The sequence below is a fragment of the Pantherophis guttatus genome, chromosome 18 (genome assembly GCF_059756535.1).
Source record: "Pantherophis guttatus breed Tessera chromosome 18, ASM5975653v1, whole genome shotgun sequence".
In the NCBI taxonomy this organism is placed as follows: Eukaryota; Metazoa; Chordata; class Lepidosauria; order Squamata; family Colubridae; genus Pantherophis; species Pantherophis guttatus.
The window spans coordinates 5126573-5144981 of NC_142080.1; the positions used below are offsets into that span (position 1 = coordinate 5126573).

Consider the following 18409-nt stretch of genomic DNA (forward strand, 5'->3'; position numbering starts at 1 on the left):
GGAAGGAGAGATGGATGGATGGATGGATGGAAGGAAGGAAGGAAGGAAGGAAGGAAGGAAGGAAGGAAGGAGATGGATGGGTAGAAGGAAGGAGAGATGGATGGAAGGAAGGAAGGAAGGAAGGAAGGAAGGATATCTCCCCCCAACATTTAGATACTCACAGCTCCTTTTTGGTGGCCATCACGTTCTGAACGATGGGGATCGGGGAAGCTCGGGTGCTGCTGCTGTTGCTCCCTTCCGAGGGGGTCTCCGGAGATGGAGAACCCGGCCCTGGAGGCTGACCCCCAAGCCGTGACTGCCCCGGGCTCGTAGGTTTGTCCTTGGTAGCATCTGGTGGAGGTTCTCCAACGTCTTGAGCTTCCTGGAGGCACGGGCTGGATGGAAGTTGGTTGGAGCTGTGGACTTCAGAATTCTCCTGGACCGTTTCTAGCTCGGAAGTCATGTCTTCTGTCTCGGTTAATGGACCGAAGGAGTTCTTGGCCACTCTGAAGGGGCCACCACCGCCGAAAACCTCAGCCAGGTCCATCTCGCCAACGTTTGAAGAGTCCCGAGAGGACTTTCCCCTCGTAGCTGTGATCTCCTCTGCCTGTTGAAGACCTCCATTGCTAAGAGTTGTTCCCCTGTCTCTCCCCGGCACCCTAAAGTCCTCTGTTTGTGTCCCGACGCTGACCCTTGACCTCTTCTCCGCTTCCAATGCCCGTTCTTCGTGGCTTCCTAATTTGGAGACGAGGGTTGAACTATAAACAGAAAAGAGGATAATAATTCATTTGGGCTCATGGTGGCCCCGAACCCTATTTGGTAAACCCCCCAAAACTAAAACCAAGCTGAAAAACAACTATAAAATTCAGTGATGGGATTTAATTTTTTTTTTACTGCCGGTTCTGTGGGCTTGGTGGACATGGCTTGACTTGGTGGGCATGGCAGAGGAAGGATACTGCAAAATCTCCATTTCCATCCCACTCCAGGGGAAGGATACTGTAAAATCTCCATTTCCACGCCACTCGAGGGGAAGGATATTGTAAAATCTCCATTTCCATCCCACTTCAAGGGAAAGGATACTGCAAAATCTCCATTCCCACCCCACTCCAGGGGAAGGGTACTGTAAAATCTCCATTTCCACCCCACTCCAGGGGGAAGGATACTGTAAAATCTCCATTCCCACCCCACTCCAGGGGAAGGATACTGTAAAATCTCCAATTCCACCCCACTCTGGGGGAGGATACTGTAAAATCTCCATTCCCACCCCACTTCTGACTTTCCTCATCAGAAGGTCGCAAAGGGGGATTTTATGACCCCGTCATAAATATGAGTCAGTTGCCGAGAGTCTGAATTTGGACCCCGAGGATGCTGCAACGGTCCTAAGTGTGAAAAAAGGTCCTAAGTCACTTTTTTTAAAGTACCGTTGTACCGTCGAACGGTCACTAAACGAACCGTCGTACGTTGAGGACTACCTGTATATTATACATATATATTGCGGGAAAGTACCTGGAATTTTTGGAGGCAGCCGGAGGTAGGATCCATTGGGCATCGTTGCTATTGGGAAGTACAGCGGCTTCTTTAGCATCTGCTGCGGAGGAAAATATATATATACTTCTCAGAGTGTTTACAGTGTGACTGCTATTTTGAGATAACACAGGAGCAAAAATACAGGACACAGAGGTTTTGTCATTACAAACAGTGGTTTATATACAAGACTTCTATATACATACATATACGTGGTAGGAACAAACCAGGCAAGCAATCAATCTTCAACTCTACACAGAGAGCTACAATGCAGATAGAACACCAAGAAGAGAGAGAGAGAGAGAGAGACGCCCTCTGATGGCCTCCCTTATATAGACAGCTTCTTAAAGTGGCAATAACCCTGCTGATTCACCCTCAGTCTTAAAGCGGCAGTAACCCTGCTGACTCATCCTGGTCCCCAGCCTTACAGCGGCTGCTCAGCTTTAAATCATCATTACCCTGACAATACTTCAACTCCCAGAATTCCCAAGCCTGCAACTTTTAAGACTTGTGGACTTCAACTCCCAGCTGGCTGAGGAATTCCGGGAGTTGAAGTCCGCAAGTCTTAAAGACTTGGCCAAGTTTGGAGAGCTCTGCTCTAACAACATCTCACCGTCCAACAGGTGCTGTCTGAGCCACGGGATCTGCTGGTCGTAGGCGTTGAGTCTCCGTAGGGCGTCGGCTAAGGCCGATTTCACCAGGGTCAGCTCTTCCTCCTGGCTCCGAAGGCGGGAATCGATGTCGACCAGCCAATCCGGGTGAGAGAAGGCCCTGGTGCAGTTCAAGAGGTTCTCACCTAGGACGGAGAAGAAGGGAAGACCACCGTAATCACCCCAGTAATATTTTTGAGCAGCATACACTAGTTGAGCACAACTAATGACAGCCCCACTCGGTGGTCTAGACAAGGGGTCTTCAAATTTGACTTCAACTCCCAGAATCCCTCAGCCAGAAACTTTAAGACTTATGGACTTCAACTCCCAGAATTCCCCAGCCTCCAACTTTAAGACTTATGGACTTCCCAGAATTCCTCAGCTAGAAACTTTAAGACTGGTGGACTTCCCAGAATCCCTCAGCCAGAAACTTTAAGACTTGTGGACTTCCCAGAATCCCTCAGCCAGAAACTTTAAGACTTGTGGACTTCCCAGAATCCCTCAGCCAGAAACTGTAAGACTTGTGGACTTCCCAGAATCCCTCAGCCAGAAACTTTAAGACTTGTGGACTTCCCAGAATCCCTCAGCTAGAAACTTTAAAACTTATGGACTTCATCTCCCATAATTCTCCAGACTGCAACTTTAAGACTTATAGACTTCAACTCCCAGAATTCCCCAGTCTCCAACTTTAAGATTCGTGGACTTCCCAGAATCCCTCAGCCAGAAACTTTAAAATTTATGGACTTCAACTCCCAGAATTCCCCAGTCTCCAACTTTAAGACTTGTGGACTTCCCAGAATCTCTCAGCCAGAAACTTTAAGACTTATGGACTTCAACTCCCAGAATTCCCCAGCCAGAAACTTTAAGACTTATAGACTTCATCTCCCAGAATTCCCCAGCCAGAAACTTTAAGACTTATAGACTTCAACTCCCAGAATTCCCCAGTCTCCAACTTTAAGACTTGTGGACTTCCCAGAATCTCTCAGCCAGAAACTTTAAGACTTATGGACTTCAACTCCCAGAATTCCCCAGCCAGAAACTTTAAGACTTGTAGACTTCAACTCCCAGAATTCCCCAGTCTCCAACTTTAAGATTCGTGGACTTCCCAGAATCCCTCAGCCAGAAATTTTAAAACTTGTGGACTTCAACCCCCAGAATTCTCCTCTTCCAACCTGGTCTGTTTCCCCCCCCCCTTTTTACGACATGTCCGTCAGCCTGTGAAAAAGCAGATTGCTGTTTTTTGAATCTCTGCAGGCTTAGCCAAAACGGGCCAACCTGAATAAAATGGAAGGAGTCCAAGCGATAAAGTCATAATCACAATGTGAATAATAAATGGACGCTCGTGCCGAGGGCACCGTCCGACATTTATAAAAGAAGTCCACAATTTTCCAGAGAGAGAGACTAAACAGACCACAAGTGTCAGAGTTTTTCCCTAAGTCAAAACCAAATAAACCTCAAAAAGTCTTTTTCGGGGTTTTGGGATCCACATTTTTAGCCGATTTGGCATCCCACCCTAATTTTGGGGGATTTTAGGCAGCTCAACAATCCGCCCATCTATGGGTAGACTATGAACTGAATAAATGTTAAATTAGGATTTATTATATAGTTTTATAGCGGAAGGTTGTTTTGAAATGTTAGATTAATATACATAAAAGATTTGATTTATTATGATGCTAAATTTGGAGTTATTATATAATGTTATAGTAGAATGTCATTTTGAAATGTATAGTATAAGGGGGATATGATAATTTTATTAGAAATAAAGGGTCAGTATACGGGGATGGAGTAAGGGGATGGTAAAGTATTATATAATCTGTTATGAATTTGGGTTTTATTATGAAGAAGTCACAGGGGGAGGGGAGGGGGAGAGGGGTTAGGGAGGAGGGGGGGAAAAGGGGGGAAAAATTTGTATTTGAAAAACTTTTTCAATTAAAAAAATATATATATATATAAATTTTCTTTCTATATGTATATGTATATATATGTATATATGTGTGTATATATATATATATATATATATATATATATATATATATATATATATATATATATATATATATATATATTCTCCAAATATTTTTGCCAAAGCTGCAGCACCATGTCTCTAATTAACCCAGCGGGCAGAAATGTTCAGCGGGCCTGTCCTCAAATGCCACCGTCCGCAGAGCAGAGAGGAAGAGGGAGAGGAAAAGGCAGGACTCTGGCCACATGCGAATAACAGAAAGTCCATCCTGTGGGCACTAACTCAGGTTCGGTTGTTCGGCTGTCCGTTGACCGCTGATGTCTTGGCAGGAAATATTTTTTCCGTTAAGAGGTATATTTTGCGAAAGCACCGTCCGTTGCAAAACACAGCCCCTCTCTCCCTCCCTCCCACTCCCCCGCCAAATAGGATAGGATGGGATGGGACAGGACAGGACAGAATGAATGAGATGGAAGGGACCTTGGAGGTCTTCTAGTCCAGCCCCGTGCTCAAGCAGGAGAACCTCTACTATAAATATAGTATAAGGAGAGTAGAGGTGAGGTGAATAAGGTAGGATAGGATAGGATATAGAATAGAATAGAAAATAGATTAGAATAGAATAGAATAGAATAGAATATAGAATAGAATAGAATAGAATAGAATAGAATAGAATAGAATAGAATAGAATAGAGAATAGAATAGAATAGAATATAGATTAGAATAGAAAATAGAATAGAATAGAATAGAATAGAAAATAGATTAGAATAGAATAGAATAAAATAAAATGGAATAGAATAGAATAGAATAGAATAAAATAAAATAGAATAGAATAGAATAGAAAATAGAATAGAATAGAATAGAAAATAGAATAGAATAGAATAGAAAATAGATTAGAATAGAATAAAATAAAATGGAATAGAATAGAATAGAATAAAATAAAATAAAATGGAATAGAATAGAATAGAATAAAATAGAATAGAATAGAAAATAGAATAGAATAGATTGGAATAGAAAATAGAATAGAATAGAATAGAATAGAATAGAAAATAGAATAGAATAGAATAGAATAGAAAATAGAATAGAATAGAATATAAATTAGATTAGATTAGAATAGAAAAGAAAAGAAAAGAAAATAGAATAGAAAAGAAAAGAAAAGAAAAGAAAAGAAAATAGATTAGAATAGAATTGGTTAGGATAGGATAGAATTGGTTAGGATAGGATAGGGTAGGATAGGATAGGATAGGATAGGATAAAGCCGTGATGGCGAACCTATGGCAGCATGCCAGAGGTAGCACATAGAGCCCTATTGGCACGCAAGCTGTCACCCCAGTTCAGCTCCGCCGTGCATGCCTCCCGCCGGCCAGCTGCTTTGGGTCTCTGCCACGCATGCGTGGGGGGGAGGCGAGGCATGTGGGGGGGGCCACGCACGGCATGCACAGGGGCGCATGACGTGGCTGCACACATGCGCAGGGGATGGGGCTCATGCACGCGCATTGGGGGTTCGGGATGGGAATGGGGATTTTGCAGTATCCTTCCCCTGCCACGCCCACCAAGTCACACCCACAGAACCGGTAGTAAAAAAAAAAATTGAATTCCACCAATGGATTGAATGGTGAGCCAACTGAAACGGAATCGGACATTGGACAAGGAAAAACCACATTAGGGCAGACAAAGAAAATCCGATAAAGAAAATATCAGGAAAGCAACCGCTGGCAATCGGAGCCAAAACCTGCAGGAATATTCTCGACTGAAGCTTCCCACCCTTTTGACAGTTTGAACCGAATCGGTCAGCCAGGTCACACAAGCTTCTGTGTCACATACCCAGCATGTCGCAATGGAACAAAAGTCAAGAGTGTTTTGGGGTTTTGGTTTTTTTTTAAATGAAGGAATTTTTGCTCTTTTTCCTCTGAGCCAAACAGCCCAGCCACCCAAATGCACTTTTAGGAGAAATAAGGCCCTGCAAACAGAGTCAGCTTTGTTTCTTTCTCCTTCGCCCACAAAACTCTCTTTGCGATGATGTCTGGCAAAGCAAAAAAATAAAAAATAAAAATAAAAAGCCATTTCATTCGGTGACCTTCTCACTTCACCCAAAGCTCTTTCAGAGAGAGAGAATAAGAAGAGAAAGAGAGAGAGAGAGAGAGAAGAAAGAAAGAAAGAAAGAAAGAAAGAAAGAAAGAAAGAAAGGAAGGGAGGGAGAAGAAAAAAGAGAAGGAAAGAAAGACAAAGACAGCAAGAAAACAAGAGAGAGAAAGAGAGAAGAAACAAGAAAGAAAGAAAAGAAAGAGGAAGGAAAGGAAGAAAGAGGGAGGGAGAAGAAAAAAGAGAAGGAAAGAAAGACAAAGACAGCAAGAAAACAAGAGAGAAAGAGAGAAGAAACAAGAAAGAAAGAAAAGAAAGAGGAAGGAAAGAAAGAAAGAGGGAGGGAGAAGAAAAAAGGGAAGGAAAGAAAAAGACAGCAAGAAAACAAGAGAGAGAAAGAGAGAAGAAACAAGAAAGAAAGAAAAGAAAGAGGAAGGAAAGGAAGAAAGAAAGAGACAAAGAAAAAGAGAAGGAAACAAAGAAAGAAAAAGACAGCAAGAGAGAGAGAGAGACAGAGAGAGAAAGAAAGAAAAGAAAGAAAGAAAGAAAGAGGGAGGGAAGGAGGAGAAAGAAAAAAGAGAAGGAAAGAAAGAGAAAGACAGCAAGAAAGCAAGAGAGAGAGAAGAAAGAAAGTAAGAAAGAAAGAAAGAAGGGAGGAAGGGAGGAGAGAGAAAGAAAAAGAAAGAGAAGGAAGGAAAGAAAAAGAAAGAAAGAGAGAGAAAGAGAAAGAAAGAAAGGGAGGGAGGGAGGAAGGAAAGAGAGAGAGAGAGAAAGAAAAATAGAAGGAAAGAGAAAGAAAGAAAGAAAAAGACAGCAAGAAAGAGAGAGAAGGAAGGAAGGAAGGAAGGAAGTGGGAGGGAAGATAGGCTGTTTTGAGCTGAATGATGAATTGAAGAGCTGGTATCAGCCACAAATAAAGCCCTTTGGAAGGCTGAACCCGAGTTCAAATTCTGCGCTCAAATTCACATGAGCCTGGCTGGGGAATTCTGGGAAAAACATCCTAGCTTTCACCGAGGGAGGCTCTTTAAAGCCGCCAGTGCCTTGTGCCCTAAAAATAGGAAACTCAAAACGCGCCTAGTTTACCTTTGGCAACCAGGTGTGGGATGGGCAACCTGCTTTCTTTTTTTCTCTCCTTCCCTGATCGGCTAAGAAACTCCAGGAAAAAAGCCCACCAGATTTTCCACTATTCCCACTAAGCATTTTAGCTAATCTCGGCCTGTTTGGAGTATTTTTTTTCTTTCTAAGTTTTGCCTAAGTTTTAAGGAGGAAGACGCTGGACGCTGGAATTCTCGCCCACTTAGATAAATACCTGGTTACCTGGGTTTTTTGTTTCCCCCCCCAACCCCACCTTCATCTTGAACTCTGGAGTTCCCGTACGAAGCATCATCCTCTGCGCACCCCACCCTTCCGTCAAACACGTTGGGTGACATTTTTGGACAAGCTGATCAGCCCAGGATTTACATTTCCAAGGACCGGATTTTTTTTTTTTTTTTTTTTTGCACCAAATCTATTCGCCAGTCGTCCTCTCGGCTTCCAGCTTTTAAATTGCTGTTATAAATTGCCCATTTTTGTTCCTTTAAATAACGGCATTTTAGGTACAATGAAACACCCCCCCCGTCCTTTATTAGAAAGGAGCCTTGGTGGCGCAGCGGACTAAAGCGCTGTTAAGTAACACCAGCTGCCTGCAATTACTGCAAGTTCAAATCTCACCAGGCTCAAGGTTGACTCAGCCTTCCATCCTTTCGAGGTAGGTAAAATGAGGACCCGGATTGTGGGGGCAATAAGCTGACTTTGTATAAAAAAAAGAACACCGCTTAGGGGGGGCCAAAAAGCCCCACTAAGCAGGTATATACAAAAGTACGAAGGCTATTGCTTAACGCATTGTAAGCCGCCCTGAGTCTCCGGAGAAAGGGTGGCATATAAATCGAACCAATAAATAAATAAATAGAACCTTTTGCAGAAGCCTTAAAGCCTTCTTTCTTTCTTTCTTTTTTACCCAAAAAAAAAATCATTTTCACTTTTTATTGGAGTGATTTTCCTTGCATTGTCCAAATAGCCCCCGTTTCTGTCCAATCTGAGGGCCGAAATCCGGTTTAATACTTGCTTCTAACAACTTCCTAGATTTTTTTTAATGCTTTGTAGCAGTGGTAACGGAATGGAATAGAATAAAGGATAGAATAGAATAGAATAGAATAGAATAGAATAGAATAGAATAGAATAGAATAGAATAGAATAGAATAGAATAGAATAGAATAGAACAGAACAGAATAGATAAGATAAGATAGTAGGAGTAGGGGAGGGGAGGAGAGGAGAGGAGAGGAGAGGAGAGGAGAGGAGAGGAGAAGGGAAGAGAAGAGAAGAGAAGAGAAGAGAAGAGAAGAGAAGAGAAGAGAAGAGAAGAGAAGAGAAGAGAAGAATAACAGAGTTGGAAGGGACCTTGGAGGTCATCTAGTCCAACCCCCTGCTTAGGCAGGAAACCCTACACCACTTCAGGCAAATGGTTATCCTACATCTTCTTAAAAACTCCCAGCGTTGGAGCATCTACAACTTCTGGAGGCAAGTTGTTCCGCTGGTTGATTGTTCTCACTGTCAGGAAATTCCTCCTTAATTCTACGTTGCTCCTCTCCTTGATGAGTTTCCACCCATTGCTTCTTGCCCAGCCTTCAGGTGCTTTGGAGAAGAGCTTGACTCCCTCTTCTTTGGGGCAGCCCCTGAGATACTGGGAGACTGCTATCATGTCTCCCCTAGTCCTTCTTTTCATGAAACTAGACTCAATTCCTGCAACCGTTCTTCATATGTTTTAGCCTCCGGTCCCTTAATCAACTTAGCTCCTCTTCTCTGCACTCTTTCTAGACTGGAGTCGCAACATCCTTTGCCTAGCAATGGGAATTCTGCTCCCAATTGTGGCCGTAAGACAAGGACCCACTGTCCGGTTCTTGTCAGTTTAGGGTCCTCGGTACGGAACGTGGGAAAAGGCAGCTTTTCGGCATATTGCAAAGTTAAATTTTTCAACGGGTTGCAAAGTCGGAGCCAAACCCTTTGATGTCAACGACTCACTCGCGCAAGCAAGCCTGGTTGGATTTTCCGGAGTCGCTCAACTCGTGGGTGAGTCAACAACTTCCTTTTACCAACGCCTTGGTAGTACAGGGGTTTAAGGCACCCTGTTATTAAGCTGGTTATTAAGACCAGCTGCCTGCAATTACTGCAGGGTTCGAATCTCGCCAAGGCTCAAGGTTGACTCAGCCTTCCATCCTTTCTAAGGTAGGTGAAATGAGGACCCAGTTTGTGGGGGCAATAAGCTGACTTTGTATAAATATACAAAAGGATGAAGGCTATTGCTTAACGCATTGTAAGCCGCCCTGAGTCTCCGGAGAAGGACGGCATATAAATCAAATTAAAAAAAAAAAAAAAACAGCCGCATTTCATTCTCGCACCCAACAAATCCCAGGGTGAATTTTGAAGAAGGAAATGTGGGTCAACGCCACGGCCAAAATATTCCCCCCCAGCCAGCTCTCATTCCTGTGCCCGTTTCAAGAGAAGCACGTTAAAAAAAAAAAAAACTGGGAAATCAAGATGGGGTTTGGAAAAATATATATCTACCCGTGTTTTCCCGAAAATAAGACCCTGTCTTATATTTTTTTTGAACCCCGAAATAAGCGCTCGGCCTTATTTTCGGGGAGGTCTTATTATTTTGGGGTGCATGGAGCGAGATGGGGCTCCTCTTGCTGTCTTACCTGATTTCCAGCTCTGCGTTTAAATATTTTTTTTTTAATTTGATTTATATGCCGCCCTTCTCCGAAGACTCAGGGCAGCTTACAATGCGCTAAGCAATAGCCTTCATCCTTTTGTATATTTATACAAAGTCAGCTTATTGCCCCCACAAACTGGGTCCTCATTTCACCTACCTTAGAAAGGATGGAAGGCTGAGTCAACCTTGAGCCTTGGCGAGATTCGAACCCTGCAGTAATTGCAGGCAGCTGGTCTTAATAAGCTTAATAACAGGGTGCCTTAAACCCCTGTACTACCAAGGCTCTTTTTGGGGAGGCCTTATTTTTCGGGGGGGGGGAAGCTTTTTTTAGCGCATGAGCTCAAAAGGCCGATTGGGCTTATTATCAGAGGATGTCTTATTTTCGGGGAAACAGGGTAGATATATCACCATTTCTAATTTTTCCCTCACGAAGCCTTGCTCGCGAGACCAGAAATGCAATACAGTCCTCAGTCCCTTCAGTGACCGTTTAAAGTTACAACGGCACTGAAAAAAGCGACTTAGGACCATGTTTCACACTTACGACCGTGGCAGCATTCCCCAGGGTCATGTGATCCAAATTCAGACAACTTGACGTGTGTGTGTGTGTGTGTGTGTGTCACGTGATCTGCTTTTGCGAACCTCGGAGGAGCAAACTCAACGGGGAAGCCAGATTCACTTAACAACCACGTTACTAAGCAAACAACTGCAGCAATTCGCTTAGCAGCGGTGGCAAGAAAGGTCGTAAAACGAGGCAGAACTCACTTAATGGATGTTACACTTTAGCAACATCAATCTTGGGCTGGATTACGGTCGTTACCGTCACCGAACCGTTCCTTCATGGATGACCAAGGTTTTCTCACTTTCTTGTAACATGTTTTGAGTGTGGAGGGGATACACACTATTGCTACATGTGCGAAAAAATATGACTCTTCCCATCACAAACTACAACTTTTTCTGGTTTGAACGGACTACATGTCCTATTTTTCTGGATATAATTTCTAAAATTATTATTATTATATTAGAACTGGGAGTTCTCGACTTACGACCACAGTTGAGCCCAACATTTCTGTGGCTAAGCGACACATTCGTGAAGTGAATTTTTCCCCATTTTACGACCTTTCTCGCCACCGTTGTTCAGTGAATCACGGCGGTTGTTAAGTCAGTCACACAAGGTCGTTAAGTGAATCTGGCTTCCCCGTTGACTTTGCTCGTCGGACGGTCGCAGAAGGGGATCGACTGACCCTGGGACACGGCAGCTGTCGTAACTGTGACTCAGTTGCCACAGACGTCCGAATTTTAATCACGCGAGCCTGGGAATGCTGCAATGGTCATAAGCGTGAATAAAATCATAAGCTCATTTTTTTTCAATGCTGTTGCAACCTTGAATTGTCACAAAATTAATTGTTGTAAGTCGAGGACTACCCATAATTTCTAAAATTCTTTTTTAATTTTTTTTTAATTTTTTTTTTTTAATATAAACATTCCATCTTCCCTTAAACAGTCTGGGTATAAATATTTCTGTGCAATAACCATCACAATTTACAACACATTGATATTAATTCTCTGATCTTACAACTGTAGTATCGAACATGGTAAACCTATTCATTTTTCCCTCTTAACATACCTTCCAATAAGAATATAATAATAATATGAAGCATAATAATCCGAATAGTCATAATAATAACAATCATCATAATGTTTACATCTCTATCTTAACATATTTTCTACTCTTCTCTGATCTCCTCCTTTTATTTCCAACTTCCATTTTTAAATTCTTCTTATTCTTAGATCAGTATGCTTTGTTTTGGAAATTATATCTCTGGATAGGTTTGCATATTGCAAATTTCCTTCGCAGTAAAATTATTTTATTTGCAAGCCTATGGCGATGTTATCAGTGCATGCAGATTGCACAATCTGCCCTTTGAAATACCAGCGAGGACATTCTTGTCCGTTGCCCCAAGAATCAAATTTAAATCTTTTTTTTTTTCCCCCTTTTCCCCTCTTCCTGTTAATCTGTTTGAAAGTCTTTTTCTACCACAGGGGCGGACGGAGCGAGGAATTCAAAATACGTGGCGCCGATTGCCCCACAGAGAGACGAAAACAAAACTCGTTTATGTCTACACAGCTCACCATTCTCTGTAGTTTTGCGAAAAGCGGAAAAACAGCCAAATATTCTCTCTCTCTCTTTTTTTTTTTTTTTTTTTTTTTTTTAGAAAATGCTAGAATTTATCTGGAAACTGGGCTCTAGATGGATTACATTCCCCAACTGGGCCTAAACAGGTATATCTAGTTATATTCTTTATTTCTCAGGAAGTCCTCGACCTATGACCACAATGAGCCCCAAATTTTTACACTGCTAAACCAGGCAGTCGTTAAATGAATTTTGTCTCATTTTATGACTTTTTTTTTCCTTTTTGGCACAGCTGTTAACGTGAATCACCGGAGATGTTAAATTAGTAACACGTGAAGTGAATCTTTGTTTGTCAGAAGGTGGCAAAAGGGAGTCTGGGACACTGTAACCGTCATAAATATGAGTCAGTGTCTGAATTTTGATCACGTGACCCCCGGGGAATGCCACAACGGTTGTAAATGTGAAACACGGTCCTAAGTCACTTTTTTCAGCGGCACTGTAATTTCGAATCGCCACTAAACAAACAGTTGTAAGTCGAGGACTGCCTGTAGTTCCTTCGGTGGCCTACGCAACAAACCTAGAAGATACGTCAGTTATACAAACAAGAGGACTACAACAAGCCATTTTAGCCACCGAATCCAGTGATACAAACTGAGATTTTAGAGGGGATTTTCCTCTCTGCTAACAGGCCAACTCTTGTCACTTTTTAACCGGTGCTATTTATACATTAATATATTTCCACTTTTCAGAAAGTCCTTTTGTAAGGCGACTTGTTTACAGCAAAAAAACCACACAATGTCGCAATGGATTCTGGGACACGTCAGCGGTCAAAAGTGGCCCGTTTTTGCAAACTTCCAAGTTTTGAGTCCTTCGCTTTGATAGGATCCCATCTTTCACAGTCTGCTTTTTCAAAACAAAATCTCAGTTACCCCAAACCGGCTAAATGGAGAAGGGATTCAACCCCTGGGAGAAGCTAACGGAACAGAACAGAACAGAACATAAAATATAACATAAAACATAAAATGTAACAACATAAAATAACAAAGTAACATAAAACATAACGTAACATAACACATAACAACAGAAAATAACAGAAAACAGAACAGAACAGAACATAAAATATGACATAAAACATAACAACATAAAATAACATAAAACAGAACAGAACAAAGAACGCAACATAAAATATAACATGAAACATAATATAAAATATAACATAAAACAGAACATAAAATGTAACGTAACATAAAATGTAACATAAAATAACATAAAATGCAACATAACAAAATATAACAGAAAACAGAACATAAAACAGAACATAGAACGTAACATGAAATATAACCTAAAACATAACGTAACATAAAACATAAAATAACATAAAATAAATAAAATAACATAAAACAGAACAGATCAAAGAACGCAACATAAAATATAATATAAAATAACATAAAATGCAACATAACATAAAATATATCATAAAACATAACGTAACGTAAAATAACATAACACATAACATAACATAAAACAGAACAGAACATAGAACGCAACATAAAATAACATAAAATGCAACATAACAAAATATAACATAAAACATAAAACAGAACATAAAACAGAACATAGAACGTAACATGAAATATAACATAAAACATAACGTAACATAAAACATAAAATAACATAAAATAACATAAAATAAATAAAATAACATAAAACAGAACAGATCAAAGAACGCAACATAAAATATAACATAAAATAACATAAAATGCAACATAACATAAAATATATCATAAAACATAACGTAACGTAAAATAACGTAACACATAACATAACATAAAACAGAACAGAACATAGAATGCAACATAAAATATAACATAAAACAGACGTAAAACAGAACGTAACATAAAAATGTAACATAAAATAACATAAAATGCAACATAACCTAAAATATATCATAAAACATAACGTAACGTAAAATAACATAAAACAGAACAGAACATAGAACGTAACATAAAATATAACCTAAAACGTAACAAAATATAAAATATAACCTAAAACAAAACGTAACCTAAAACATAACAACATAACAACAGCATGAAATGTAACATAACATAAAACATAACATAACACAACACAACACAACGAAACGCTAACCCATCGTAAGCGTTACTTAACAAAATTTAGCTTAGGTGAGGCTCCCGCAGACGCAGCTAGTAAATCATAACTTAATCGTTTAATGCATTACAGGTAGTCCTCGATTTAAAACAGTCCATTTAGGGACCGTTCAAAGTTACAACTGCATTGTAAAAAGTGACTTATGACCGTTTTTCGCACTTACGACCGTTGCAGCATCCCTGGGCTCATGTGATCAAAATTCAGGCCCTTGGCCACTGACTTATATTTATGACGGTTGCACCGTCCCCTGGGGTTGCTGCGACGGTCGTAAGTGCAAGGACCGGTCAAAAATCACTTTTTTCCCCAGTTCCTTTGTAACTTCGGTCGCTAAATGAATGTTTGTAAATCGAGAACTACCTGTTACTTCTCGTCGTGACAGCTGGCCACGCCCACAATTTGCTTTAGCCCCGCCTACTACTGATTTATGTCTCTGGGATTATTTGCAGGGAAAGGTTATTTCTTCGTTTCTTGATTTGTTGAATTTATTTGACATCCGTCTTGACACAAGGCGGCTTACAGCATTAACACAATACAGGTAGTCCTTGACTTACAACAGTTCATTTAGCGACCATTCAAACGGCGCTGGAAAAAAAGAGTGACTTACGACCGTGTTTCACACTTATGACCACTGCAGCATCCCCAGGGTCACGGGATCAAAATTCAGAGGCTTGGCCACCGCCTCCTATTTATGACGGTCGCAGTGTCCCGGCCCGGGGTCACGCGATCCCCTTTTACGACAAAGTCAGAATCGGGAAGCCAAATTCACTTAAAAACCGCGTGCCTGATTTAAGAACTGCGGTGACTCACTTAACAGCTGCAGCGGGAAAAGTCGTAAAACGGGGGTAAAAACCCACTTAACAAACTGTCTCACTTAGCAGCATACATGTTGGGCTCCATTGTGGTCGTAAACCAAAGACGACCTATAAAAACTCTTGACTAAATAAGCCTTGATCGTAAAATTTTTCTACTTTCATTAGACTGTATTGAAAACGCTGCCTGAAATCCATCCTCCCTCGGCCTAGATCCGTGATGGCGAACCTATGGCATAGGTGACACGCAGAGCCATCTCCGCGGGTACACCAGCCGTCGTCCCAGCCCAGTGTTGTGGCTCCGTTGCCTGAGCCTGGGCTATCGACAGATACAGACTCTGAGAGTGAGGGAGAGGAGTTGGCAAGGCCTCCCTCTCCAGGACCCTCCTCTCTGGCAATGCCTCCGGAGGACACCGAAGGCCAAGAGATAGGCCCAGAGCCAAGCACGTCCCTGCAGCCACAGGTGGACAGCGACGAAGGAGATAAGTGCTGGCTGGATCCTCGACAGCAGCGCAGGGAGAAAAGTGCGCAGCAGAGGGGGAGGCGTGCCAGAGATTAGCTGAGTCACTGGACCACACCCCACAGGGTATAAATGTGGGTGTGGTGGCCGGTTCAGTTTGTGACGAGCAAAAACTAGAAATAATCCATGATCTCTGCGTTACTGGACTTCTGCCTGCCTTGTCGGACTGCATTTGGACTAATCCTTGTATTGCTGAAACTTTGCCTGCTTTATCGGAATGCTTGCAGTCTAATCTTTGTTTTGTGTGAGTAAAGTCTGAATTGGCAGCTAGCCATTGGGTTACTGCCAGCTTTATCTTCAAAGACTTTGTTGTGTGGCTTATTAACTCCAGGCCGTCTGTGGGGGTGCGTGTGTGGGACGGGGACAGAACACCCAGCTCCACCACGCATACAAAGAGCACCTCCCACTGGCCTCAAAGCTGGTCTTTGAGTCTCTGCCGCGCCTGCGTGGAGGGCGGGGCGCATGCAGAGGACATGCGTGTGCCTGCGCGGAGGGCAGGGGTGGGTTCTACTTACTTCGGCTGCTGGTTCGCAACGGGAGCATACGTGCACTTCTGCACATGTGCAGATTGTTCATAATGACGTCCGGGAGGGTGGGCGGAGCCTCCCGCTGCCATTACTACCAGTTCGCAAGAACCTGGCTGAACCGGGAGCAACCCACCACTGGCGGAGGGGTGGGGGTGCAGGTTGGTGCAGGAAGTTTACCAGGCCCAAAATGGGGCACAGGGGGGCGGGGCACATGTGTGTGTGGGGTGCTTGCATTGCATTTTGGGGGTTCGGGCACACGCAGGGGCACTCGGCACCAAAATGGTTATCCATCTCTGGCCTAGATAACACACTGCCCCCCCCTGTTTTTTTTTTTAAACAATGCACCCAGTGGTGGGATTCAAATAATTTAACAACCGGTTCTCTGCCCTAATGACCAGCTGGGTAGGCGTGGCTTGGTGGTCATATGACCGTGTGGGCGTGGCCAACTCAAGGTCACTCACATCGATGGGCGCTTCGCCTTAGCTGTTACAATGTAATAAGGGTTAACCAGAGAGGCAGTTTCTGTAAACAGGGCAATAAAGATTAGGCTAGAAACACCACCAGAATGTTCCCTTCCTGCCTTCCTTACAGGATTAGTCCTGTAAAGTGGGGAAAAAAACAAAATAAGATTTTTTCCAACAACTGATTCTCCAAAGTGCTTAGAAAGTTAACAACCGGTTCTCCCGAATAGATGCGAACTGGCTGAATCCCACCACTGAATGCACCCCAAACTCTGCCCCTATTACATTTCTGTGGCTGTGCACCAGGTTTATTTCAGATTTAGATATCACATCTGGGCAGGAAATCACATTGCCCTCCCTCTAAATCTTGGAGGAAGCCCGGAAATATTGCTAACGCCGTTCTAACTTCATCTACAAAGACCACACAACGCTTATCAACTTCCGAAGAAACCATCAATTAAAAAACAAAAAATTTCTTTTATACTTATTAAAACCATCCCGAAACTGTCAGCCAAAAAATTGACAAAAGTGTCAACATTAAAATTTAAAAAAGGCCTCTCAATACGCATATTCCTCAGTTTACAAATATTTTTCAGTGCCAATTCGAAATTATAACAGCGTTGAGAAAAGTGACTTACGTCCGCTTTTCACACTTACGACCTTATTAGCATCCCCAGGGTTGCGTGATCAAAATTTGGACGCTTGGCAACTGATTCACATTTATGACGGTTGCAGTGTCCTGTGAGTCCCTCTTGCAACCTTTTAACCATCAAAATCAATAGATTCACTTAACAACCACCTAACTCTCTCAACAACGGCGCTCATTCCCTTAACCGCAGCGGCAAGAAAAGGTGGTAAAATTGTGTGTAAAACTCACTCAACGACCGTCTCGCTTAGCAAGAGGAATTTTGGGGGGGGCTCGATTGCGGTCGTAAATCGAGGACTATACACGTAATATATACGGATTCGCAGTGGTTTCGTGTCTTTTCATCCCCTTCGCGATAAATCTGAATGAAGGGGAGCTGTAAGGCTGAAACAGATGGAGGCGAAGCAATTAATAATGGCTTTTTAACGATGCAAAAGGAAACAGGCGGCCTGCCGTGAGAACGGAAACGAAAACCCACTGCCAAATCTGAGCTCAGCACACCCAATTTGAATTTGTTTTTTTTTTTAAAGTTTCAAAGAAGAAATAAGAACGAGGAGTGTCAGGGAGATTAAATTCACCTCCTTTTTCGGGGGGTCGCTCCAGCTTTCTAAAAAAATAATAATAATAAATGTACTTTTTAACTCCGCGCTGCTGCGTCCCCGGACGAGCCACATTCTGCCCTACGGCCTCCAGATGTTGCAACATGTGGCTCGAGAAGGAAGTTTTATCAGAAGCACGACTCTGTTGACATGCAAAAACGGATCCCGGATTTAAAACAAAACAAAACAACACAAAAACCCCACGAAGGGCCCGAAAAGTAGTAGGTTTTTTTTTTTTAAATGAAAATTAAAATTGGGTGAATTTGGAGGCGAGCTAGATCTGGGTGAGAATTCTGCCCCCCCCAAAAAACGGGGTGGGGGTTTATGGGGCCTTGCTTGCAGAAGGCTGGTTTGGTTTTCGACCTGCGAAAGGGGGCATCTTTGGGGAGGGCGCAAACACCCCCCCCTCTCCCCCGTGAGTGTGTTAAAATACACAACTGGAAGAGCCGTCTCCGGAGCGATTGTCAAACTTGGCAGAAGTTCGCGTTGTGGCATCACCAACCGTCCTCCCTACTTCCTGCCCAGGAAAAACCCCTTGCTTGAGCTCTGCCACATGAGCCTCCCAGGCTGCGGATTGTGTGCGTGGGGGGGTGGGGGTGTTGTGTGA

General features: G+C 42.6%; 2 protein-coding genes and 1 long non-coding RNA gene across 4 annotated transcripts in view; 1 reads left to right on the forward strand and 2 right to left on the reverse strand.

The window, feature by feature from the left end:
• The window catches only part of EML3 (EMAP like 3), a 46702-nt gene that overhangs the window by 23356 nt on the left and 4937 nt on the right, over positions 1-18409 (reverse strand). Inside the window, exons 2-4 of one of the 2 annotated variants that reach the window (XM_087881104.1) lie at positions 2117-2299; positions 1486-1564; positions 162-737 (exon numbers count right to left, since the gene is read on the reverse strand). In XM_087881104.1, the coding sequence (XP_087737230.1) occupies positions 162-737; positions 1486-1564; positions 2117-2299 (838 nt within the window). Of the gene's footprint in view, positions 1-161; positions 738-1485; positions 1568-2116; positions 2300-18409 lie in introns of both variants that reach the window. The other variant, XM_060689525.2, reaches the window with a different exon arrangement.
• The window catches only part of B3GAT3 (beta-1,3-glucuronyltransferase 3), a 37054-nt gene continuing 20845 nt past the window's right edge, over positions 2201-18409 (reverse strand). The window contains exon 7 of the mRNA XM_060689532.2: positions 2201-2299. The gene's annotated coding sequence lies outside the window, so the exon portion shown is untranslated. The remainder of the gene's footprint in view (positions 2300-18409) is intronic.
• LOC148111523 (uncharacterized) lies at positions 9216-15283 on the forward strand. Its single transcript, XR_015730423.1, has 3 exons — positions 9216-9297; positions 12154-12220; positions 15218-15283. It is a non-coding gene; the product is annotated as an uncharacterized LOC148111523 (long non-coding RNA).